General features: G+C 44.9%; 1 protein-coding gene across 6 annotated transcripts in view; it reads right to left on the minus strand.

Moving 5' to 3' along the window:
* Positions 1 to 27,734, minus strand: part of Large1 (LARGE xylosyl- and glucuronyltransferase 1) — a 448,171-nt gene that overhangs the window by 11,162 nt on the left and 409,275 nt on the right. For 5 of the 6 annotated variants that reach the window (XM_063278109.1, XM_063278105.1, XM_063278108.1 and 2 more), the window contains 2 exons: positions 22,092 to 22,255; positions 11,771 to 12,049 (listed from right to left, as the gene is read on the minus strand). In XM_063278109.1, the coding sequence (XP_063134179.1) occupies positions 11,771 to 12,049; positions 22,092 to 22,255 (443 nt within the window). The remainder of the gene's footprint in view (positions 1 to 11,770; positions 12,050 to 22,091; positions 22,256 to 27,734) is intronic. The other variant, NM_001108439.1, reaches the window with a different exon arrangement.

Consider the following 27,734-nt stretch of genomic DNA (forward strand, 5'->3'; position numbering starts at 1 on the left):
ACAAGCTGAGACGAACATAATCAAGACTTTATATCAATGAATGAGAAGGAAGGGTATGGACCAGAATAGATAAGAATAGTCTTTTGAAACCATTGTTAGTCTTACCATATCTTGGTGGGTGAATAAGAGGTAGTCAAGAGGTGGTGTGGAAGCTCAGTTAGAACCCACAAATATCATCCTAGCTGAGTCTTTATAACTATGATTAATTATAGTAATACATACCCCCACATCACTACTACAGAGGTTTTTAAAGGATGACTGTAGATGGCTACAAACTTTACTCAGCCAGTCTGAGAGCCATGAGTGTGAGTCAGTCTGTCCCCGCCTACATCTTCTTTCCCCTGTTTCTCTGTAGAGTGATGTCAAATGTACACAATGCCTCTGTGGTTAGATATCCATAGTTAGGCTTTTATATTAAACGTGAATTAGATACAGTGTTAGGCCTTTCCCTTCCTCCTAGAAAAGATGTGTACTTACTTATTCTTGGGATAAGATATAAGAGTCTACATCTAAAACATAATCTTAGGTCCCAGGGACTCTGGGACATGGGAAAGATGTTAGTGGGAGATTGCTTCTCATTCAGTAGTCACTGTACATCTGTCATTAACATGCCAGTTAAAGAGAGATACAGCCGGCCAGTCACAGACTGCTGTCTGAACTGTGCTTACCTGCTGACATAAATGGCTCAATTTGCTAAAATTCGGAGGATAAAGATCTCTAAATTGGGGTTAAGAGTGAGTCTGTGAGTTCTTAAGATATAAATTCTATCAAAATAGTAGGAGGTGGGGAGGGCTAAACTGTAAGTGGGACAGGGCATTTATTAATATTCAATATATAAACATTGGGTTCTCTACATAAGCCCCAGTTACTGTTACAATCACAGTTATCCATATGTATGATGTCCTTCCATAAACGTTGGTGCATCTTTTGTAGTACAAGGTCAGCCTCAGAGTGTCATTCCACCTTCTACCTTGCTTTTGAAGACATTGTCTCTTCTTGGGAATTGGAGCTTGCAAAGTAGGTTATGCCAACAAGCTCCAGGAACCCACTTGCTTGTGCATCACTAGGGCTGGGACTACAGTGTAGTAGCATGCACTTCTGCACTGAGCTTTTTCATGTTGATTCTTGAATAAAACGTGGGTCCTCAAGCTTTTCCAGAAAGCCCCTTTACTGACTGAGCTCTTGCAGCTACCGTTAAAGCTGTTTTTTAAAAATGTTTTGCTCAAAATAATACTCCTTTTTACAGCCCCTATAGATAGCAGCAGTTCTCATTGGGACACCCTTTATGAGTCCCTACCTAGGACATATTGTCTAGTCAACAAAGTAAATATTTCCAGTGGTGATTTGCACAGAAACAGAGGCTGGGAGACCATGACTTGCATTGTTGGGCTCTACAGGTTTTTGAACTTCTGCTGCAGAGATGCCCAGGGCTGCTCACTTTAACTTTGGTATCACTGCTCTTGTTTCCCAATTCTATTTCAATTCCATAAGAGACATTCGCCCTTTGATTTGCTTTTAACTTTAATTACATTCTTGAGTGGTTCCTGTTACTTATCACCAAACAACGCTAATGGATACGTCGTAAGACTCCTCAACAAACAGACTCAATCTTTTCTAGGAAAGAAGGCTATTATCTCAGGGCTGTGAGAAATCCTTCCTGCCACTTCAGCTGAAGGTCTGCTCTCACATTCAGGCTTGCAGCTCTCACCATCTTGTCAGTCCTTAAGATCTCTCTTTTTCTATACTTCTATATGCATCAGTCTGTCAGTCCGTCCGTCCGTCCATCCATCCATCATCCATCCATCCATCCATCCATCCATCCATCATCCATCCATCCATCTATCCAACCATTCATCCAACCATCCACCCATTCATCCATCCATCCATCCATCCATCCATCCATCCATCCATCCATCCATCCGTCCGTCCGTCCGTCTCTTTGCATTACCTTTTCTCATGTACTCCTTACCTGGAGAGCATTGAGTAGTATACCTTGCTTCTTTTCCACAATACTTGTAAAATACTCATAACTTTTATACAATAGTTTGGGTTTAGGAATACATAGGGATCTACCTAAATGCTGACGGTACTACTGATAAAATGGAGAACAGTACAGACCAGGCACTGGCTTCAAAGCCTGCCCACCTCTCTTCTCACCTTGTGAAGACATTGTACGGACCATTATACTCGCAGAGTCCCCATCTGACAATGGAGGTAGTGAGTCTATCTCCTTTCTCTCAGGTTTTTAGAGGCGGATGGAGTGTTTGGCTTGAAATAGTGAGTTCCCTCTTCTCCCATAACTCAACTTACAATGAGCTTGAAGCAGGAAAGTGGGAGAACACGGTAAATTCAAGAAGGAGCCCACTGTTAGAGCAATGGCAGATATCTGGCTTGCCTATGGAAATGCAGAGCATTACCTCTCTGTTTCCAGCCAGCCTTCTGCATCCTTCTTATATCAAAACATCTTGGGTATTAAAGTCAGTTTACCCATGTTTCCACCTCCCACCCCCACTCTATGTCTTTGACTTATTTTCCCTTCAGTCCTTCTTCTCAACTCAACAGAATAAGCAAATAGTCCCTAACCCTGGAAGAAGTGGTCAGCAGAGGAAGAAATGTGGGTGAGTAATGAGGCTTCCTGCGCCCACAAAGGAAGTAAAGACTATATGCTCATGAAGCCTAGTATAAATTCTAGGATTCGTGGGAAAGGGTGACTACTAGCTAGATGGATTTCCAGTGTTGATAATTCCCAGATCCTAGCAGCTGGTCTCACATATGTACATTTCTTTCTCTGTCCACCTTTTCTCTTCATCCTCTACTTTGGAATCAGGTGTTTCTGTAACTAGGAAAACAGTTCAGGCTCTAGCATGAGATGATGGGGGGGGGGGGCGGGAAGTACCTCGTACAAACGAGGGACAGCCTTGATTGTCTTCACAGAGAAGACAAGGCTAAAGACTCTGGGGCTTAGCTGATATTTTGATTATTTCTTTAACTTAATTGTCCTGTACTTTATGTATGTATGAGATGGGAACAGTAATGACAGTGTTTGGTTTAGAAGGTGTTTGCGACAAAGTGCATAAGAAGTGCTTTAAAAGTGCCCGTCGGAGACTAAACATCAATACTTATAGATCTATAGGAAGAGACCAATAGTTAAGAGTAAATGGGATTCTATGATGTGCAGTCAACCTAGCACAACCACCATTTAAAGATCATTTATATTTTACTACAGATCAGAAACTGTGTAATGTATATTGGAGCATGTGCATAGCATATATATGAATTTGATAATCACTGCTAATGCAGTACCCATTCAGTGATTTTAGTATCTTCTAAAGTCTGAGCTCTAAGGGGTTGGTGTCTCTATATGAAAGAGTGACTGTATTTATATAAACCATGACAGAAAAAGATGTTCATTAGTGAGGCACCACCACCACCACCACCACCACCACCACCACCACCACCACCACCACCACCACCATCATCAATCAACAACAAGAACAACAAAATAAGATGTTGCTAAGAAGCCAGATAAGAGCTAGGGATGTCCACTGGGCTTGGGAACGTGTAAGTGACCTTCCCCTTAACAGCTAGCTCTTGGAATAAGATAGGAAGCAGCCTCCCACACAAGACTGGGTATGAGGACAACAGTTATTTAGAGTGGCATCTCCTAAGAACTCTGCAGACCCAAAACAAGGGTGGGTTTAGATTACATTTAGGAAGAGAATCCATACCACCTAGCTTTCCCCTCCTGATTCATTCTGATTGAATCCTGGATGACAGATGTGAGTGAGGCAGGGATACATGAAGAGGCCAGTTCAACAGTCCAACAGTAGGTACTTGATACTTTTTTTTTTCTGAAGTGACTGGTGGCAAAAATTTATATGGTATACTGGTTTTTTTTTTTTTTATCAACTTGAAATGAACCTAGACATATCTGGGGAAAGGAGATCTGAATTGGGACTTGCCTCTAGCAGATTGGCTTATGGGCATGTCTATGTTTTCTTGACTGATGATTGATACGGCTTCCACCTTACTGTGGGTGGTCCCTATCAAGTTAGGCGGCCCTGTGGAGTTTAAGAAAGGTAGTTAGATGTACACCTGGGAGCAAGCCAGTAAGCAGCATTCCTCCATACCTCTGCTTCAGTTCTTGCCTTTGGAGTTCTGTCTTGAACTCCTGCCCTGACTTCCCTTCAAAAACTCTAAGCTGAATTGTGCCTGCTGAGTTGTTTTTGATCATGGTGTTTATCACAGTAACTGTATCAGACGAGAACAGACAGTTTACAGGAAAGAAACAGCAGCTAACCCTTTTCCTAATGGCTAGGAGATAGGAGAGAAGATCCATGGTTTGCAAATTGACCCTTCTAGGAGTCACACTGTTCACAACTTTCCTGAAGAAAAGATTCAAGCTACTTGCCAGTTTCCAGCAAAGGATTAACTACCTCATCCAGAAAGCCTTCAACTCACTTAAAACACCCTGAAAGAGAAGAGATTCTTCCTTACAAAGCCATGGCTGTAGGCATCTATCACAAACCCAGCTTAGTGTTTTCTTTGTAAGAAGAAAATCAGGAAATAACATATCTTGGAGGTCCAGAAAAGTGAGAAGCACTATTGCATTTTAACCAGAAAAGACGGATTCTGAGGCATCCATCTGTCTGTGACCATCTGGGCAGGGAGTGACTTTAAACTGCTGTGAAGCCAAGGCCAGTGTTATCAGAACACGGTGGGGCTGGTGTGCAGGATGCAAACAAGATCAATAATAGTGGGTTACAGAATATGCTAGGAAGCCCATGTCTAGCACATAGGGGCAGCTACTCTTTGATTCCAGCTATCGTTATTTATGCTTCTGTTTCAAGAGGAGACAACTAAGAAGGTTTTTAACAAAGGGTTAAAGTTTGATGGGAGGCTGAACTGTGAGACAAGAATCATGAAAATGTTTTGAATCGAATGACGTCTACTGTATTTGGACTCCAGCACTTCTGTAATTACATAGTCACAGGCAACTTTCTTAATTCTCTGAGCTTCTCTGTTTTATCTTTATAATAACCAATGCTTTATGTACTTGGCTATTAAGAGAACTAAAGTAACATATTCTCCAACTAATAAATATGATGAAGCCAGATACATAGACATTGAGTTCTAAGCTTGAATGAGCAAATGTAAGTATAGTGTTCCAGGGCAGGGGAGACAGGGAGGTAGAGAGATGAAGACAGATATCTGTGTATGCAGCCATGGAGGAAATCATAGAGAAGATAGCCAGAAGACCCACCTATAATGAGGTCAGACTGTCAAGGCCACAAGTCAGACAGTCAAGGTCATCTACCAGAAGTAGGAGTTCCAAAGCCCCAGCAAGATGGGTAGATTCTTAATTGATGTCATACCCAAAGAAGGGCCTGTCAGTGAAGAGTAGTTGAAAGAGAGCGGCTCAGAATGAACCCAGGAGCAAACAGTAATTAATGATGATGATGATGATGATGATGATGATGATGATGATAAGCTACAGAACATTGACCATGAGCATGGCTCTGACCTGTGGCCTCTGTTCTCCATCATTTTTTAATATCCTCAGCATCGCCAATAAATGATCACCTTTTCTTCAGTGTTAACAACAATGGCTAGATATCATGGAAAGCCTACCACACACGTGCACTGAGTTAAATGTGGGCTATGGGTTACAGCAGGAAGTGAAGTGCCTTGAATCCAGACTTAACCTAGGAAACCACAAGATAGTACTCTTGAGCAAGCTCTGGAGCCCCACGGTTGGATAGAATCTGCACTTAATGTGTACTCTGTAGGGTTTAGTGTTAATTTTGTTTTTTGGGTAAAAGTTAAGATAGTTCTGAAGAATAGACCTCTCTCTACGTGCAAGCCAGGCTGATGATTATGGTCACAGTGATGAACTTGGAGACGAGCCCATCAGGTATCTGGATCAATCAGCAGGCTAAAAAGAGAGCACTTCTGGGAAAGTTCATAGGTACACTAGGTAGCAGTGCTGAGCCCTGAGGTACTCAGGCTGAGCCCTCTCATCAGGAAAATGAACGGAGGTGCTGTTCTGCATAAACACATGCAGGGAGAGCCTAACAATCCTTGGCACACAGCAGGTACTCAATAAATGTTAAATGTTATAGATATCGCAAAATTAAAAGGATGTACGGACCCAAGGAAATGCCACCTGGTTAATGTCTCTTGGCAGGCACCCAGTCTGACTCACTTGGCACCACTTCTACACTTGCTCCACTACACTCCAAAGACAATATGAAGAGAAGTAGTTACTTGTCCCCTCGGACAGAGTGGAATTATATTGATTACTCATTTATACATGCTACAAGATAAGAGTGTGTGTGAGGGAAGCATGTTTGCTTCCTGGAAGCAAACTGGGAAGGAAATGGAAACACCCATGGCTTGTAGGTAAGGATCAGTGGTGGAAACTTTGCAGGTGATCAATGACAGAAGCCTGCCCAGTCCCACGGTGTGAGCAGCCCTGGCTATGAAACAGTTTGACATCTCACCTTCCTACACCTCTGCCCTTTAACCTATCAGCCTCACCAGCTGCTTCTGAGCCCTAAGTGTCCTGATGTCTCTTGCCTTTAGACCCATTGCCCTTTCAATCGAATCTCAGCGACCAGATCTTTCCGAGCCCTCCCATGCCCAACCACTCCTGCCTGCTGTCCTCTCAGTTCCTGTGGATCCTCCTTTTGCATTCATAAAGACAGAGTTAACGATAGCGGCAAAGGGGGCAGCACAGACACAGAGAATAAAGACCTCAAGCACGCAGGCAAGCTGCTAACTCTGTTCTTTGTCAAAAGCCTGCCATAGCAGATATGTACTGCACGCTCATGGGAAGAATGTCCTGTCACCTCTGGTCTTCCAAAGACCAGATGAGGCGTCACAGACAAAGGACATGAAAGCAGTTAGATGCCAAGTCCAAGTAAATGTTCCCTAAGGAGGTGTGGTGGTTCGAGTGAGAAGTACGATTTCCAGTCTCCGGCATTGGTCCCCAGCTGGTGGTGCTGTTTGGGGAGATTTATATGGTGAAGACTTGCAGGGAGAAATATGTGACTAAGAACACATTTTGAGATTAAAAGCCCTACCTACTTCCAGTTTGCTCTCTCTGCATTGTGCATGGAGAGGATGTAAACTCTTAGACTCCTGCTCCAGTGACCATGCCTGCTACTTGTTTTCATGCCTCTTCTCCATGATGGTAACTTATCCCTCTGGAACCATTAGCCAAAATAACCCCTCTCTTCCTTAAGCTGCCTGTGTCACGGCAACAGAAAAGTCCCTGATGGAGGACAATCCTGAGTTACTCATCACATGCTGAGAGCATGGTGTGTGGGAAATCCATTTACTGCACCTAATCTAGCTGGCACCGTAGTAGCTTAATTTCACAGCACAGTGTGAGGGTGTCATATCAGTGTTTTCCCGTGACAACATATCTGTCTGGGAGCTTCTGTCACTTGTTCATGCTAGCATCAAAAGAGAGGACTATATGCTTCCTGCTAGCTGGGGGAAAAAAAAAACAGTATTAAGTATGGTTTCTGTGGACTCATGATTATGTCATTGAAATAATCAGAAGTTGAACCACCATAGATCAGAGACCATTTGTCTGTTTCGTATGTCCATGACAGAAAAGAAGGAGATAGTTCCATACGGTTACCCAACTGTCCCGAAGGTGGCAGAGAGTTTGCAAGGGGAGGTGCCGAGTCGATGGCTGGCAAATCAGCCCAACACTGACAGTTGTGAGCAGGCCATGGAACACAGAATTAACTCCTGCAGAGCTCCTACTCTATAACCCAGCAGTAGGCTGTTAGTGCCCCTTCATTAACTAAGAAGAAAGCAGGGCTGGGAAATGGAGCAAGCTGCCCCAAGTCATGTACATGTTCAAGTGCGGGTCTGTGCGATTTCTCCATGACCCCTGACCTTACTTAACAGTTGTGCAATCAAGGATGAAAGCGGTGACTCTACCAGCTGCTTTACCAGACACAGGAAAGGGCTAAAAGAGACTTTGGTGACACTGCAGCTTTGCCTATACATAGACCTGACTTCATTATTTCTATTGGAGCTGCTCATTTTTGGTATTTTAGGTAGTTGCTAAGCAACTGCTTGGTGAGTTCCAATGCTCACTTTTTTTTTTTAAACCAGGGAAGACTTCAAGAAGCATGACATAAGCAAAAATTTGGGGTACGAAGGTGACCTGGGTCTTCTTGTGCAATGAGCAAGCCGAGTGGATGAATGGCCAATTTCTCCTCTCTCTGAAATGATTCTTTCACTTCTTTGGGACCTAAGTTTGGTCATCTGTAGCAATGTTCATCTACTAAAGGAAAGAGAAGAACATTAAGAGGGCCAAGCAGTCGGCAGGGCTCCCAGTGTGTGGGAAGGGTTCCTCTGAGGTATCCCCGTCACCATTTACTATTGAAGGTCAATGAGTGTGGGTAAAACACTTTGGTAGATGTAAGTATGAAAAGGTGACTTTCTGCCAGGCTATGCTGCCTTCTTCAACATCACAGATACTGCAGCAAAGAGCACCCTTGAGCCCATCCTAAACCAGTAACAAGGCACTGAAATCAAGGGTAGCCATGAGTGACTCACACATCAGAAGCAAACAGTTGTCACGAACTGGAAAAACTTTTAAGGAAGGCAAGTCAGTATAACTGTCTACCTTAAAAAAATGAAGGTGTGGGTTTGTTTTATTTATTTATTTATTTATTTATTTATTTATTTATTTATTTGGCCTTCTGACTGAATTCTTACTGGTTGTCAAAATTCTAGTGTCTAGAAATAATCCTAGGTCAGAGGTTGCAAAATCGTGAGCAGGTGAGAGGGGGCTAATGTAACCTGGGGGTGCAGTTTAACTCCGTAACATTTAAATCTCATTTTTCAATTATTTGCTCATTTCAAAAAAGATTTTTATTTTATGTATGTGTATGATTATTCTGAACACGTGTGTGCATGCGCATCACACATGTGCTTGGTGTTCAGAGAGTGCCAGGCCTCTGGAGAAATGCATAGCTGTGAACGTCCATGTGTTAGTGGGAACTGTACCTGGGTCTTCTAGAAGAAGAAGGGGTTCTCTTAACTGCTTAGCCATCTCTCCAGCTCCCAAATGTTTAATAATATTAAAATATTAAAATACATAAAAACTCAGATCCTCTGCAAACATATAAAGAGTTAGTAATTGCAGTCCTGTCACAACTGCAACATGATTCCATGTCTGGAGAGATGGTTCTTCCTTAGATGGACCTATGAACCCTCTTAAATCGTACCTTTCAGACAGGGTGTGCAAAGACAGTTTGAGGGGAAACATGCAATATTTCAAAACCCCTGATGAGATTCTTATTGACCCTGGAACTAAGCAAAGTAACTTGTGGTGTTACCATGTGCTACATGTCGCTTAGCACTGAGTATGGTCTCCATCTGTAGAGAGCGGCGCGGCGAAACAAAGATGGCACCGACATCCAGCCTTGTCTGGATATAAACGACTTACTGCACATGTGCAGGCTTGTCCCCTTGCTAGGGCTCCCTCTAGTGGTGAACAGCGGTACTGCACATGTGCGGTTTATGCACCAGGTGTCAGTTGACCGTTAATATGCTAATGAGGTGATTCATTCTCCGCCAATCCCTGGAGGACAAGTAGTGGGGTGATCCAAGCCCCACCAATCCCTGAGAGATAACTAGCATACTGTTGTCTATATAAGCCGAGCGATTTTGCTGCTCGGGGTCCCTGTTGAAGAGAGCTGTAACACTAAGAGAGCTGTAACACTAAGAAGAGCTGTAACACAGTAAAGGCTTGTTCGCAGAAGAATCCTGTTGCCGCGCGTCGTTCTTACTGGCGGGACATTAGGCGCGTGACATCCATCAGCAATTTTAAGTCATCGTTCAGTAACATACAGGAAAGAAAGGTGAACATGAATTCCTGTGTGCCATGTTGTAAAACATGCTGCCCATAAGGTAAAGTCAGGGAATAGACCACTAAGGCAAGGGTCAGGCCTGTTCAGTTTTGTTTTTGCGGTGAGGATGCCTTGGGTGCTTCTGAGGAAAATCACAGAAGCTGAAGGGTCGGCAGAGTAGAGTCCTCCAGCTTCTCTCTTCTCAGTCTAAGTAGAGGCTGCTCCTGACTACTTACCTATTCTTACCTATGTTACCTACTATGTAGCCTGACAATCTCACTGATTGCCTAACTTCCCACACTGTGAGGGATGAGGCAGAGCTGAGGATTCATTCTGACCACATGGGGGTCCCTAGTTCTACATACTGGGATACTGTCACCCAGTTGGAGCTCGAGCAAAATTGGAGAATGGAGTCTGGCAGTCAGGAATTAATTCACAGGATGTTGGGTCACAGCTCCACCTACTTCTGTGGTGGAAGGTTATATTGCTTGGGGCCGCTCACCCTTCGGCCCTCTGACAGCTGATGGGGATCTTCCAGGCTAAGTAGGAAGGAACTGATGGCGTGCTGTGTCACACTAATGAGATTGAATACATAGTTTAGGATACCGTCTCTTGACAGAGAGTGTGAGAGATCGAGAGGGAGGGGGTAGGGAGGTAGGTAGGTATCTTGGGAGTTCACGTACAGCCTGTTTTTGGATAGTCAGAAACTCCAGAGCAGTTAGGTAAGATAGGGGCCTGCCAGACACTCCTCAACTCCCATGGCTGTCATCTCTCTGGACTCAAGCCTGCTATTTTGTCTCTCCAAGCCTTACTGGCCCATGGTATAATATAGGGCAGCCTCATAAGTGTTTGAGACTTGGTATGCGCATCCTAAAAGGACAAGATGTATAAACCATCTTTAGGGACATGTGGATCCTGGAAGGCACTATATTAGATACAGCAGATATCCATGCTGACAATTGACAATAGGAAAAGGACCCTTTAATGATGTTGTTAGATCACGTGACTTTACTTTTCTCCCACGTACAATTCTGAGTTGTATGAATTCTGCACTACCTTTCAGTTCATACTGTTTATATTAATTGAGCCGCCCAGCCTCACTGCCAGGAGAGAACTGCTCTGTCATGGGAGGAAGGGTGGAAAGGGACACTGGATCTTCGTACAGTTCTGTGGTTGGGGGTCCTGTGTTGTGACTCCCGTGACTCCCAGCTCCTCCCGTACTAGGCGTGTAAGACAGGGCCAGCATCTTCCAGTCTTGTTCTGCACTTTCTCGTTTGTAAAATGAAGATGCCACTATGACCCACGGCAGGGGATGTGCAAGGAGGAAACAAAACGAAATCTTACCTGCCAATCATTTTCTGGCATGTGCTCAAGTGCTTCAGTACACGTTAGGCATTGCTACTACTGAGACTCGTTTTTTTTTTTTTTTTTTTCCCGGAGCTGGGGACTGAACCCAAGGCCTTGCACTTGCTAGGCAAGCGCTCTACCACTGAGCTAAATCCCCAACCCCCTGAGATTCCTTTTAAGGAACAGGCAATGGTATTTTGAGAATGATTATAGGAATGCCTGTCTACTGCAAAGTCGGAAAAGAGACAGAAGTTTTAAGCAAGAGAGGTATTTCAACAGAAAAATAATATGCAACTATGGAAAATTGGGTCTCGTCTGTGCATGGGATAATAGGCCTTAGTGTGCACATTCCAAACGTGTAGGCAGCGCAATCACTGGGCAGGTCCCTGCCCGCTTTTCAGTTGTGGTTGTCCTATCTATAAAAGGTAAGTAGCAGACTAGACAACGGCTCTGATGGTCTTGAGATCCAGCTTTTTGTGAACCTGTGTGGCTATCAGCCTGACGAGTGGAAAGACAGTGGAAAGGCCCCCTGGTCTTCTTACCTGAGGTACTCATAGAGTCCATACATGGGCAGGAAGTCAATGTCGGATAGGAACATGTAGGGTGTGCTGATGTGCTTCATAGCCACGTTGCGCAGGAAGTTAACGGGATAGAACTGACCCTCCTTGTACACGATGTGATAGCCCACATTCTGCCGGCTCATGAGCACCTCGGATCCCTGGGCATAGCGGAGGAACTGCTGGGCTTCTGCGTCCGACAGGTAGAGAGCCAGACTGATGGGTCCCTCCCAGTGTTTACAGATGGCCTCCAACATCTGTAGTCTGGAAGAGAGAGTGAAGAAAGCAGCATCAGTAGGCCATCTCCCAGCCTCTGTCTCCAACGTCTCTTGGTTCATCGGCTATGAAACCAAATCTCTTAAACTCAATATTAGTCTTTTCCTGCTTGCAACTGATTGCATGATATCAACAGTAGCACGCAATCTAAGTTCCACACTCATCCTCAAAGGTGCTATGGATAGGCTGGGTGTTCCCCCGAAGGTTCACGTGAGGGAAGCCAGCTCTTCAGTATGATGTGGCTGAGACCTTTAAGACATGGGACTGAGGGGAAAGCAGTTCGGCCATTTGGGTTGCTACCCTTACTTAGAAGGAGTGAGTGTATTTCTCCTGGGATCTCAGTTGATTCCCATCAGTGTGGACTACCAAAAAAAAATAGCGATACTCTTGGCTTCCTATCTCACCAGAGGTCTTGCCTTATTCTGTAAGTCCAGTGACTTTCATTGAAGAGACGGGTGAGGACGGACATAAGGGAGCACACCTTTGATGCCCGGAGCCAGAAGTCAGACACAGGTAGATCTTTGGGAGTTCAAAGCTTAGTCTACATATTGAACACCAGAACAAAACACAGAGAGACACTCTGTCTCAAAAAAAAAAGAAAACCAGCTCCCCTAAAGAAGAAGGAAGAAAAAGAGCAGGTAGAGAAGGAGGAGCAGGAGCAGGGGCAGGGGCAGGGGCAGGGGCAGGGGCAGGGGCAGGGGCAGGGGCAGGGGCAGGGGCAGGGGCAGGGGCAGCAGGAGGAGGAGGAGGAAGAGGAAGAAGTAGAGGAGGAGGAAGAAAAGAAGAAACAGAAGAAAAGGAGGAGGAAGAAGGGTTTTCTTGATTCCTTTTCTGTATGCAGCTGGGCTTCATTAACAGGTTTTGACAGTCAAGGGACCCTTTGTTTCCTATCATTCCCAAGCATTTCTGCTCCTGTCAGCAAACATTCAGCTCACCAGAGCCTGAATCAGTTGCTACAGTTGAGAGTTAACAGCTTGTAGCACTGTGAGGTAAATAGATTTTCTTTTCTTTGTAAGTACTAAGGTTGAGACATTTTTGCCACAGCAACACAGATTCAATATTGTAACAGAGGTGGGCTGAGTATCTACTGGACTGTAGTATAAGGGCTGAACTTTTCCAGCCCAAACTCCTGTTTTCTCTCAGCAAAGCCTTAAAGTTTGCAAGTCTCCTCAAGCACTGACCACCTCCAGAAGCTTGGTCCCAAGGAACATTCGAACAAGCACTAAATGAGAAGTAATTACAACTATTGTCAAGGTCTGGTATGCCAGCCATCTTCCAGAATTCTCGAAGCACTCCTGTGCAACTTCCTGTTGAAGAAACTGCAGCTCTGGCTTTGATTTGTGAGCTTATTGACCCAATCTATGTACAGACAGGCGCCTTAATGGGGTCTTGAAGTTGGTGAGAAAAGGACAAAAATTAGTGTTTTGCAAAAGAAACAGGAAAAAATAAACCATAAGAACAATAAAAAGTCAATTGTATATTCGGCACCTTGGGTGGTACCATCTTCGGTTTTGAGCATTTCCTGCTCTAGGACATCCCGAGCAGCTTTGAAAGGCTGAGCTGGGCTTGGTGGCTAAGCCTGTCCTCTGTTCAGGGCAACAGAACTGCTGTACAGGTAGTCTGGGCTATGAGTTCCAAGGCAGCCTGGGCTCGCTCAATAAAACAAAAACAACAGCAGCAGCAGCAGCAGCAACAACAACAAAAACAACAACAAAACAAATTAAAACAGGCAAAAACAGAAACAAAAGCACAAAACACGTTTACAGGCCTACTGCAAAGAGCTGAAGAGAATGGTGTGCAGGGGAAGCAAAGTCCAGATAAAGAACAAAAAGGCTTCTCCAGTGGGAAGGAGGCAGCAAGAAGGTTTGGCAGTCAATCATGAAGCCTCTATTCCAAAGACATCTGAAGTGTCTGGTGTATAAAGCCCGTGCTAAAGGCAGAGCAAAAACCCATTTCAGTGCTCCCTTCCCTTTACTCAGTAAGAGGTACCCACATAAATAACAGTCGCCTGGCCAGAGTCCCTGCTTTACTGGGGCAATTACTGAGAAATCGATGCCATGCATTTCCACGTTTCTAAACAAAAAGGAAACAGGTGCACCTGCTTCTGTTCAATGGCCTTTCCCTTGAACTTCCGGAGCTTTCTTACAACGATTCTGTCAGTTGGTACCGCTAGGATCTGATGTTTCTTTCACTGGGGAGGATTGAGAGGCTTGTGAGAGTAAAATACCCTCGTGCTTTCTTGTCCTCTGTTAACCATGGGCAACGAGACACTATTTAAAGGCTTCTGGATGTATAGATCCCCTGAACTTGTGGGTCCATTTCAAAGCAGGCTCTCCTGCTTTTGCCTGGGATCTCCCTTTGTGCTTCTGTGGGTTGGAGGGACTCTGAGCCGCAATGCCATGGAGAGCCATTGCTATGAGTCCTTTGGAACATGAAAACGAAGAGCGGGAGTGACTGACTCTGCTGAGGCATGAGCAGCAGGAGGAGTATTTAACTGGAGAGAGGATGGCTAACTCTAAGGTCCACTAAGGATCTGGAATGAAAACACAGTCAAACGTACTTAAGGTTCTCAGGAGCAAGGTGTTTATAGAAGACGGTGCCAAATGTTTTCAGGAACGGCAGTGAGGAACTAATAGAAGGGGTTACACTGCTTGCTTCTGGTGGATTCTATCAGCCACAAACCCTCCAAACTCTTCTTCTACAGAGCTCACCATTCAGCAAGGATGGACTCATCGATAAACTGAGGTCCCAGCAAGGACAATGGTGGCATAAAGGGTGATACTCTAATGAACCTCTTACTACCTGCTGCTAGATGGCTGTCAACCATGACTGCTGCTATCAGATTTGATGCTCAAAGTGACTACAAAGGGAAGTGATTTTTTTAAAGAAAGCACCCTTAAATTGGGAGGGTGGCTTTACATTCGAGTCTGTTTGACCCCAAAGCCTAGAATCCATGTAATTAGTCAATGAAATAGAATAGAATAGAATAGAATAGAATAGAATAGAACAAATACCCCCAAACCTTTCCCTCTCCTTGCCTCTCTCCCCACGTAAGAATGCTGTGTTCATTTCCTTTCTGGCTGATGCGAATGAACAGCTGACAAGAAGAAACTTAAGGGACTCAGGGTTTATTCCCCTCCCTCCCCCTTCGAAATGATACGGTCCATCATGGTGGGGAAGTCATGGTGGCAGGGTATGAAGCAGTTGTTACGTAATGTCTGCAGGCAGGAAGCAGGGAGGGAGGAGTGAAGAAATGGAGGTGGACCGGACAACTTCAACTACTGATTCTAATGACCTGTTTCCTCCAACAAGGCTCTACTTTATAAAGCTTCCACGAACTTCCAAAACAGCACCACAGCTAGGACCCAGTGTTTAACCATAAGAAATGGGAGACATTTTACATCCAAACCACAACAAACACGTGCTTTACATGCTGCCAAGTAGTCTCCATTCCTTTCCCTTCTTTAGCCCCTCTTTGGTTCTGTCACAAAGGCCCACCATTCTCTCAGGGCTGTTGTTCTCCACACATGGTCCTTAAGAAACACCCATCCCTATACAGTTTCAAACGATATTAATCTCCGTGCATCTTTTTTGGTCTGTGATGGGGTAGCCAGAACAGCCAGGTTCTAGGCCAATGTCAGACATTTGAAGAGGCAAAGGTTAATTAAAAAATTATTGTAAGTTTGGGGAAAGTATTAAAGTTATATCCATGTGTGTGTGTGTCCCAAATGGGATTGTATCATTTTTATGGTGAAAGAGCTGTGTTTTAGAGAGTAAGTATTTGCCAAACAAAGGATGAGCCAACTCAGAAGACAGAACCCACTACTGCCTTCTCCTGGAGAAAGCAAGCACAGAGCTCAGGGTTAGAATCTTGTCATATTACTGGATTTGATCTCTCAAGGTGCAGAATAGGTGGGGAACTGGTGATGGTATTTTGATGTCAGTGTGCATAGACGTTCACTGGGAATGAGGATATCTTCCATTAATTACAGAAGCTAGCTAACTCTCCCTATCAACGCTTCCGGTTTGACACTCGCTCACGTGTCAGGTCTGGTCATACGACCTGGGATAGTTCATGAAACATTAACAAAAACTGAAGTTAGAAGCATTAAAAATTACTCGGGCACCTGGATTTGATCCCCAACACTCTTGGGACCCCACAACACCCCCTACCTTGAGACTAAGTCTATATTACCTATTCTGATAATGAGCCACATACCCGAGTAGTCCCACCTACCCTTAGAAGACCGTCTTAGCGGACAACAGACATCTGAACGGACCCATAGGCACCCAGTCCAAAGATTTGGGAGAGTTTATTAGGCAGCAAAACAAAATGTGATTGGGTTTGCTGCGATAATCGTAGAGAGTTTGTGGAGTTTGTGGAACACAGCAGGTTCTCAGTACCTGAAAACTATAACTTCCTTATTTTCAGATAAACCAAAGTTACATCATGAGACTGGAGGGAAGGACACACAAAACACCCACACACACACACACACACACACACACACACACACACACACACACACACTTTTTTGGAAGCCCCAGGGAATAGGTTTCCCAAGAGAGCAACAGCTTTGGGTAAAATCAGCTTAGCATAGCCAAACGAGACATCAGACAAGTATGAACGCTGTGGGGAATAAGTAGCAAAGGAGGAAAAATATCATGGAGTTGACTAGATGCCTCTTAGGGGCCTCACTCTTAGGCAGCTGGCATACTATTCTATATAAGGAGAAGTCATTAGGGAGTTTAATGACGTGATCTGTGTCTCAAAGATCACTGAGTTTGTCACAGGGAGAAGGAAAGACCTCTCACCCCCAGACTGGGCTTGGTGCTTTTAAACACAAATATCCTGAGGCCCACTTGGGCACTATCAGAGCACATTCCTGTCTCCACAGTGTTTCTGGAGGGTCTGGGTTAGGGTGGAGGCTGTCTATTTCTAGTTCTTTCTCTTCCACGTTTAGAAAGTCATCAGGAGCCCCACCCGTCCCATGATGCTTACAATCATAGTCACTTCTCCAACATTCTTGTCAAAGAGAAACTTAAACAAACAAACATACAAACAGAACAAAGATCAAGTATCTGTCACTAACCAGATATGTTATTGTACTGGTTTGTGTTTTGCCGATTTGATACAGACGGAGTCGACTTGGTAGAAGGAATGGTCAGTGGGGAACTGCCTCCCTCAGAAGGGTCTTAGGCAACTTGAGGGGCTCAGTGATTAGTATGGAGGGCTTAGTTCACAGTGGGAGGTGCCACTCCAGGGCAGAAAGGGAGCTGGGCGAGCCATGTGCAGAGGGTCAGTAAACAGTGTTCCTCCATGGTCTCTGCTTCAGGTTCTGCCCGGAATTTCTCCAATGACTGATTGTGGTAGGGAAACAGAAGTCATACCACCCCCTCCGCTCTTATCTCTGCCAGTGGCACAGCAATAGGAAATGAGCTACCGGGGAACACCCTCATGGAAGAAGGGGGGAGGGGGATGGGATGGGGGCTTATGGACGGGAAACTGGGAAAGGGAATAACATTTGAAGTGTAAAAAAAATCCAAGAAAAAAAGAAAAAAGCAATCTTTTTTAAAATGTAAAAATGAAATAAAATAAAAACGCTATATATTGAAAAATCTAAAAAAAAAAAAAAAGTAAAGTAACCATTTTGCTCAGCCCTCTCTGCCCATTCCTATCCTCTGCCAGGAGATCCTAAAGGGCAGAAAAAGCTGCTGGTTCCGCACTGGTGGCTGGCGACACTGTAATTCTGGAGAGTTGCCAAGTCTCTTGGTTAGTTCTGCTAAACTCACTACGTCATTCACATAGGACCTACCTCTGACTCAAAGGTTTATAAGCATACTGAAGTATTTCTTAGATGAAAATTCAACCCAGGGGACCCCATTCGGTATGCCGTGTTCTAACTAGGTATAGAGGGTGGAGTGAAGGCCGGGATCATTTCTGCATTGGCTTTGCATTATAATCTGCATTGCTTTTCGGTACATGCGTCTCTCATGGAATTTGACAATGTCTTACGTCTTCCTGGTGTCACTTGGATGAGGCCATGTGCCTGCCTTGAGGCTAGCATGACAGAGGGCAGCAGGTGGGCTGTTCTAGGGAGACAAAGCGCAATCTGAGGATCCCGAGTCCAGGAGGGGCTCTGGCCTGGCTGGAGCCAATAGGCAAGTGGTGAGGTGTGAATGCAAGCAGCAGCCCAGCCTGTTAGGTGGAGCCTAGATCCAGGGATGCTTCAGGAGAGGAAAATCTTCCCTGGAGTGTTACAGCTCAGTAAGGCGGACACCCTCTGACAATTCTTGGTGTAAATAACTCATACACTTTACTCATCGTGGATAGAGACCTTATAACATTTGGAGGTTAGGGTGGGATCCAGGGGTGGGTGCTTCCCATATGCTCAGTCCGAGATGTTAGGGTTGTTTTATTTGCATGGGAAAAGACTTCAGGTGTCCCTTATGTGACTGGTTGTCATGGTCCTTCTAGTGGGGTGTTGTGGTCAGGTGTTCCAGGACAAGTAGAGACTTGTTGGAAGCTAGTTCCACTCCTACCTTCCTCAATTATGAGATTTACCAGGGTTCTGAACCTGCTTTGACTATACCAGTTTTCCCGTCTGGTGGCACAGGATCCATTTGCCCCACACTGTAGGGTGTTGTCTGGATAGCAGTACTTGTCATCATGGATTAGAGGCTACCCTGTATCTTCTACACTTGGGATGTGTGCAGTTTGGACGGAATGGTTCTGTGGTTAAGTGTTTGCTCCTAATGCAAGTGGGGCTGGGGTTTTCTGTAAGGGGTGGTAGGGAAGACGCTGTCTGGTTACTGTGGACCGGGCCAACGTGAAACTTTCTAGCAGTGTGTGCAGCTGCTTCACTTGGCCAATATTATAGAGGGCAACAGATGTGTACAAAAACATGAAACTGTTTTCACTGTAAACCCAAAACGTTCTCCTGCCGTCAGTCTGTAAGTCCTAGGCAGTGTAGACGTGGACACACAGAGGAAAGGGTAACTACTATTTGCCTATATCATTATGTTTTCAGCACTTTACATCCCCTTATGGTATAAGATCCAGACAAGAATCAATGAGGCTGACTTGACGGGACAGTATCATCACTACTTCCCACGGTGAGGCTGAAAAGAGCCAAATACTTGATTCAGATCCACATATCTAGGCCACGGTGCAGCTGGGCCAGGTACAGGTTTTGTTTTCCCCTCGTTATTATCTCTAAATGCCAACCATCCTGTCCCAGTTAGCTTCAGCCATCAACGTGTCACAATGGAGAGTCATCTGAGGGACTCTCAGTTGAGGAATTGTCTAGATCAAACAGGTACGATATGGTCGTGTCTCTGAGGTATTATACTTGGTTGGTGATTGATGTGTGATGACCAGCAGACGATGGGTGGTACTATCCCTAGGGCGGGAGCTCCTGGGCTATATACTAAAGCTGAGTGTGAGCCTGTCAGGAAGAAGTATTTATCCCTGGTTTCTGCTTTTAAGTTCTTCTCTCAGCTTTCCTCAATGACGAACTGTGTGTCCTGCAAAAAAAAGCCAAATAAATCTTTCCCTCCACAAATGGCTTTTGATCAGAGTGTTTTATCGCAGCAACAGAAAAGAAAACACACAAGTGTCCGACAAGGTATTCAGATCTAGCCAATGGTTTGTGGATGGCAAATATGTTACAAGGTCTTCTGCAGGTTCTCTCATTCAATCCTAACCATTATTTTAACCCTATTTAATAGGAGAAAACAGAAATTTACGATATTGAATGAAACGCCAAAATCACGAGCTGGAGAAAGAAGGAGCAGATGAGATTTGAGGTCAATCTCTGTCCTTAGGCCTAGTGCCTTCTACACAACACAGCACACACATTAAAATCCTGGTCACTCGTGTTGGTACTAGTTCATGAGATTTTTGTATGTATATCAGTACAAAGTATCGGGCCTGCGTTACTCTCGTGATTATTATAACCTTAGGGAGAATTACAGTAATAATGTAATTATTCCCAGGTAACAAGAAAACTGGGGCTTAGGGAGGCAAGATTACTTGTCTAAAAAGGTCAAAGTCAAGAAGTTCGGTGCCACTGGTCACAGAGTGTGTACATAGCTATACTAGTCATGTATGTGTGTATGTGTGTGGATGTAAGTCAGAGGTCAATTTAAGTGTCTTCCTCAAGACTTCTCTCCACCCTATTTTCAAGAAAGGCCCTGCTTCCACTACTTACACCCAATAAGGGCCATTCCCAGACAGCCATGGTGTGCAAACTTCCAGTCATTCTGGGCTTTCTAGATGGTGCTCTGTGAGTCTCTGTATGTCTGGGTTCTTGCTTCTTCAAGTTTTACGCCTTCTTCATCCACTCATGACTAACAACAGTGGTCTTTATGGAACACTGATCGCACTCCTGGTATTGCTCTTCATACATACACCGACTCATTTCATTCCTCGAGCAATCCCAAGGCATCGTTACCCACAGGACACACAGGCACGTCAGGTAGCTCAAGAGACAATCAATCAAATGTCCTGCTGAAATGAGGCAGCATGGGCCAAAGGACACTGTGTAAGAGCAGCCACTGTGGGGCCCTGTGTAACTTAAACAGGAAGCTGCTGTGTAACATGCTCTGTGTAGCAGAGAGCTGATTAACTCTGGAGAACTGACCTCGGAGCTTCGAATCCATTCACTTCCTGTAACCATCGAGGCTTGCAGAATTGTAAACAAGAGCTGGAGAGATGGATGGCTCAGCAGTTAAGGGTATGCACCACTCTTGCAAGGACCTGAGTATGGTTCCCAGTGCCCATGTTCAGCAACTCACAATTATCCTTAACTCAGATCCAGGAGATCTGACACCCTCTTCTGGCCTCTGTGGGAACTTCACACAACAAAAATTGTATAGCTACATATACTTTTCTCAGGTCAGGTTCTGGAATATATAAATTCCACCATGGGCTCGTTGGACTCTCCAGTTCATCTGTCTGGAAAAACCTTAGAAACTGGTGTGCCTGGCTATCTTCCTTTCCTTCTAGGTCTCTATGGATAATGTCTTCTTCCCACAAAGACATTATCTACAGAAGATGCCCGACCTGACTGCTATCATCCATCCCAATCCCCTCAAAGCCCTTGCTGCAGTTACAATTCTATTAAATTGTCTATAGATGTCTACATTCCTGATCCTGCGTCACACACTGCAAGCTTAAAACAGCGTCAGGACAAAGATTCTGTCTTGGCTAGTTTGTTATGGAGCCTGGAACCTATTTCAAAAGCTCCCCACTGTGACTCAATTTGTCTCTTGTTATACAGAGAACCAGCCAAGCAGACCGTAGTTAAGAAAAGGCTAGTGGTATAGCCATGACACTGGGAAACATCCCGTGGAAGACTGTCACATGTGTGAGGAAAAGAAATTGTCAGTTTTGCTGTGACCACTGTGGTGGTTTGACTAAGAATGGCGGCCCCCATAGGCTCATGTAAGAGAGTGGCACTGTTTGGGAATGACTAGGAGGTGTGGCCTTGTTAGAGCAGGTACAGCCTTCTTGAAGGAGGTGTGTTCTAGGGAGGTAGGGTGGGAATGAGGAGGTGAGGTTTCAAAACCCGAGCACAGTGCCTCTCCTGTGCTACCTTCCTGCCTGCAGACGAAGATGTAAGCTCTCAGTCTCACGTGTTCACTCCTGTCACCATGCTCCCTACCAGGAGGATCACAGATTAATCCTCCGAAACTATAAGCAAGCCTCTAATTCAATGCCTTCCTTTAAAGAGTTGCCTTGATTATGGTGTCTCTTCACAGCACTAGGACAGTAACCAAGGCAGCCACTGAGGCTCCAGCACGCAGCCTTTTCTGTCTTGTTTTACTCCTGATGAGCCAACCCTCAAGCAACACCAGCAACTAAAAGAGGACATCAGTGCTGTACAGCATCGGGGATGGGATTAAGGTCAACCTCGAGTGCAGGAGTATTTTAAGCCTACAAGACCATCTCTCATCTTCTGCCGTTCCACGGGGTAAAGAGAATCAGTTATGGGGACCATGTGGTGGGTAAGGGCATCGGCCGTACCTGTCCATGGAGAGCTGAGCAACCAGGGTAACATCTGTGTGGTCAGCAGAAGGTTCGAACTCGTAGTGCAGGAAGTACAGGTGGGTTCTGTGGACAGTGAAGCGCTCTCGCCTGAACTCATAGCACAAGTCATCCTCATCCAGCTCAGACAGCTGCTTCTGAAGCTGCAAAGGAAACAAAAAGCTTGAGGATAGGAAGCGAAGACTTCAAAGGGCCCAGAAGCCCGCCTGCTGTAGTCTCTTTCCCGTGCTGGTGGTGGTTCAACAGAAAGGACATTTCTCCTCACTCACGCTAACTTCAAGAGATCACAAAGGCTTGCGCCTTTCCCATGTGAGAAGTGAGCCACCTTGTGGCCAAGAGACGCACGAGTCATGCTAGCTGACAAACGCAGAGCCACGCAAATCCTTACAACTAAAACAGCATTTTCCTGGGTAAAACAGTCAAGCGGTTTGGTGTTAACACAGGGAAGACACTTGCAGATGAAGAAAGAGCTACACACTCAACCTCTGGGTCGGGTAGGAGGAAGAACCAAGGGACGACATTGATAACACAAAGCTCTATCCGTTTGTTTATTTTTCAACCTAAACTTAGTGAAGACAACCTCTTTCTCTCTTACCTTTCTTTAACTCTCTGAAAGTCTCTCCTCATTGGCAGAAAAGCATCTTTAGTTCTATTTCCCCTTTCTGTCTGGTCTAATGAAAAGAGTGGTTAGACCTGCTAAGAAGTAGATAAACATTTTCATGGCTACGAGTCCCCAACCCACTATATTCCCTTGGAGTGAACTCCACAGTACCATGGATGTGTAAATGATGCTGTCTGCTTAATAGATGAACAGCTAAAATCTCAAAGAACTTAATAAAAGAATATCTATAACCAGGAAAAGCACTAACTACAGTGATGGAAAGGACTTGGTAAATATGAGTGGGGGTGGGGTAAGGGTCTCAGAAAAAGACCAACGGGCTTCTGGGGTCATGGGAATGGCCTACATCATCACTGTGATGTCTGATTTTTACCAGAGTACAAACACTTGTGAATGCCCTGCAAGCTACAGCTATGGGCAGAGAAGACTTAGGGCATGGAGTTGCCATTTCAATAAAATTAAATTAAAAAAAAATTCCCCGAGGGGTCATACAACTGGCTGTGACTTTTTTGACCTCAATTTCACCATCCATATATATAACCTGTTTGAGAGTAATAAACAGGTTTTCAAGAACTGAATGTTCTTTTACATTTTGAAACTGACAGTATAATTCATAGGAGTACACATTAACCTGCTTCTCTCAGTATAGCCCTCCATCATTGAACACAACTGTCTTGATCCGTTATGCTACTGTGTTACTTCTCAAAATCGTGGTAGTGGTATGCATGCATGCAGATGGCTTTATCCCTTTCCTCACTCCTCTGTCTGGCATGGCTTCACTCTGTATAATGGTGCTTACTAAAGCTGCGAGTCTCTATCCTGGATACCTAGGTTGGACACGGAATAGGCTTTTGTTTCTAGAAATGAGGGAAAGCCATATCCTTCTATTCTAAGGCTAAACCCTAAGAGACAATGTGTGATTCTTTCTTTACCATAAACAGGAGTCAATGCCCAGGCTAGCCTCAGGGGAGAGGACAGATACCCGTGGCAGGTATACTTTGTGCAGTTGACCACATCATGTGAGCAAACTCAGCCAAGCTCAACTGGGTTGTTTTACAAATATTTCTTGCAGACCACTGAGGTACATGTAACAGATAATGTGGTATTAGAACTTGATGAGGGGGACATGTTTTCATTATGGGGCCTGACAGTTCAGCTTGGATAGAATGAAATTCTTACTCATTAATGACTCTATGCACCACATGATCCCTTCTGCTATATAAGATTTGACCTGGAGCTCTCTCATGGCAACCACGGACAGCTGTCCTACCCGTGATATAATCCACTGCAGGCCCCATTAAGGCTCTTCAGACTTGATGTTCCCTCTCGGTTTCTATGAATTCGTTGGGCATCACTTTTTTCCTGCTTGGCAAAGCTGCCTCTCACCAGACTCTTTGCCACCCTCTATCTAACTTTTAAGACTCAGTAGCTACAGATTGCATGTATGAATAACATGTGCTAGGCAAAAGATGAACACCATTACTGTGATAGCCTGCCCTCCAGTTTTCCTTTGATTCATCTAATTTTATTCATGGACAGCAACCAACAATTCGATATTGTTAGTCTTGTGATTTCCACTATTTGCCTTCAAGGGCGTGTGGCGGTTCCACAGGTTTTTAGAGAGCAAGGAGATCTCTGTACAGGTGCTCATCCTCTTCCAGGCACCCTGGGCAGATCCGTGTAGACCTCACATGACAGCTAAGAAAGCAGCTTCAAATTCCTGAGGTCCCTCAGACCGGTCATACCTATACTCTCAAGGGAAGATTTCATCTCCGGTGAAGGTCACTGGCTCACTCCCTTCTCTCCCCCTAGATGAGTGGGCATTTTATTAACTTTTCCGAACTCCAATATCCTCACGTATATAAGCAAAGGTAACTGCAGGGGGATGACGGGAGGTGCTGTGTGTACAGAGTGTAGTGCTTGGAGTGGGAACGATTGACTCAAAACCACCTGTTAAGGTCTTTAGACAAGAAGCTACCTTGAAGACAACAGCAGGAAGGGCTTGGATAAGGGAGGAGGGTCAGATTTAGGTGTGTGTGCATGTGCGTGCGTGTGCATGTAGAAGCCAGACGATCTTCAGGAGCAAATAAACTTGTTTTTGAGGTAGGGTCTCTCACTGGGACTTGTTCTTTGCCGATTTCCCTAGGCTGGTCAGCAAATGAGCCAGTTATCCACCTGTTCCCACTTCCCAAGCACTAGGATTACAAGTGTGTACCACCACATCTGGCTTTTTACACGACTTGTAAAAGGATCATGAGGCTTGCCTTGTGATCACTCTAAGGGCTAAGGCATCTCCCCTGCCTCCTCCTTCAGATTATGTTTAAATTTAATACTTTTCATTTGCCTGCATGTCTGTGCATCACATGAATCGTTGGTGCCTGTGGAGGATAGGGGAGGGCATCAGATCCCCTGGGATTTGAAGATGGTTGTGAACTCAGGTCTTAGGAAGAACAGCTAGTTTCCTTAGCCACTAAAACCATCTCTCCAGCCCCTCTTCCTGATCTTGAAATGTCAAAAGTATTGACAAACAATAACAACAACAAAACCCAAAGTTAAACTAGAATATGCCTAGAAACCATTATGTTATCTCCCAAGAGGAACCTTTACCAGTTAACGCTTTCTTCCCTCCTCCCTTCTCTGAATCGCCAAGATTTCCTATTCAGCAAAGAAACATCTGCAAACTCCTTACAGGCATGGGGTTGGCTTTCTCTCTCCTTGGTTTTGCTTTGTGGCTATAGCTTGTTGACAAAGGCACATGGCTTCTGGCTTTGTGGAAGGAAGGAAGGGAGGGAGGGAGGAAGGAAGGGTATGTGTGATGTTTGTGAAGCATGTGGAGATACACATCTTCCTTTGAGAAATTTTCAAATAAGCATGGCATGGTGTTAGTGACCAAATAGTAGTATGCATTGAGGATTCACTTTACATGGGCTGGGGAAAAGAATTATCAAGTTGGCTCTCCAGGTTACTTTGGAAATCACTCATAGAACAAACTCTAACAGCAAGAGCTGTACCCTACTCAAATTAGAACCCCAAACCCTGGACAGTCTGTGTTGTGTTTCTAAAAGGTTAAGGAAAGGGGGAAATATGTTGTATGGAGGTGTGGGGAGAAGGGGTGCCTGAGAGGGCCCATGCTGAGACATCCCTTCTCCCTGAGGGACCAGCCACAGGATGGTAGAATATAGAATAGAGTTTATTCAGAGCATGGGGAGGGGAGTTAAGAGGCTAGTAGGGAAGAAAGAGAGAGAGAGAGAGAGAGAGAGAGAGAGAGAGAGAGAGAGAGAAGAGAAGAGAAGAGAAGAGAAGAGAAGAGAAGAGAAGAGGAGAGGAGAGGGGTAGAGGCCAGTCATGAGCATGTGGAGAGAAGGGAGAAGGGAATGGGAAGAGAGAAGGCAAAGGGGCAAGAAGGTAAGAGCAAGAGACAGCAAGAAAGGAACGAGAGAGTGAGGAGGGGGCAAACAGCCCCTTTTATAGTGTCAGGCATACCTGGCTGTTGCCAGGTAACTGTGGGTGGAGCTTAGACAGAATGCTAACACCCTGAACACCTTGTATGCTATGCAAGCTTCGGTTGGTTGGTGTGGATGACCATGATAAGAAAGGGAGTGGCCATACAACTACCAAGGTGTAGTTTTCCTAGGAGGGAAGACTGAGTTTTAGTTCTTGGGTGTGCATGCCCTCTTTTATGAGCTGGACGGTATCCATGGTATGTGATTCACCTGAATCCCATACAGGTAAACTAAACACAGTTGCCTGTGAGACTCCAGGGTACCTAGATACCAAGAGAATAGTTAGTTCTAGCTAGAATAGATAATAGAATGGAAAGGTTAGTATTGCCGTTACCACCATCACCATGGCATGCACCAACACTGATACAGGTAGTGCTCAGTGTTGGCTGCTGGGTGCCCAGCTAATGTTTCCCGATGCTCTCCCTCACCTTTTGAAATCCCTCAGTGCACATCTCTTATACAGAGGAGAAAAATCCAGGTTCAGACCTCCAGGCCCTGGAACATTTCACACCGAACAATGACCTCATCCCCAGAATGGATGTGGGCTTTAAGAGGAATGGTAGACAACATAATGTGCCTTGAACAAAGAAGGCCATTCTTTTTTTTTTTTTTTAAAGGCACAGATAAAAAGCTCCCAACATGGCAAAAACAAACAACTGAAATCCACCAGAAAATCAGTCGAGGGAAACATAACAAGGTTAACATAGATTTTGCTCTGAGTGATGGATTCAAAGATAAATTTTATTGCTTTCTGTATACCTCCCTGTAGTTAGCAAATTCTGTGCAATTTTCCCAAATGAGCTAACCCACGTAGGAGTGCTTTGTAAAGTGTAGAGTGTTCCACAGACCTAAGCAATGCGATTATGATCGGATTACTTACCTTTCCGAATTCTAGTGTCGGCTGGCTTATTCCTGACTGCTGGCTGGTCTCAAGAGGAAGACCCCAGCAGGGTAAATACAGTGTCCTCCTCACCCGGGGACTGCGCAATGGCCCCAGGGAGATCCTGGGATGGAGGAAGTACTTTCATGGACAGATCCGAAAGCTACTGCACCCTGTTCTCCAAGGAGAAAACTGGATTCCCCAACAACTGAGTGACAGAAACTAAAGATGGATTTCTTCTGAGATGAAACACATTTGCTAGGTTGCTTCTTTGAGCAGCCACTGAGGTACAGGCAGAGTTTGACTCAAGGGAAAATGGCCCTTTAAGCTGTTTGCACTCCTCTTCTTGCTTCCCATCCCTAAGAACAATCCCTAGATTGGCCTTGGAGCTACCTGGAATGATGGCTGGACATGCTTTAGAGTTCAGTGGAAGCGAGTTCCCTGGCTCTGGCTGAAGGGACTTCTGCTAGGTGAAGAAAGAGTGAGATAATGGAGAAGCTGGAAACCAGGACTTGATGACTCTGACCCTTGTTTTCTATGTGTCCTTGAACAAGTTCCATGTAAACAGAAAAACAAGGGTTTGGGCTTCACACAGCATCTTCACACGGCACTCAGCAGGC

This window comes from Rattus norvegicus, chromosome 19 (genome assembly GCF_036323735.1).
Source record: "Rattus norvegicus strain BN/NHsdMcwi chromosome 19, GRCr8, whole genome shotgun sequence".
Lineage (NCBI taxonomy): Eukaryota > Metazoa > Chordata > Mammalia > Rodentia > Muridae > Rattus > Rattus norvegicus.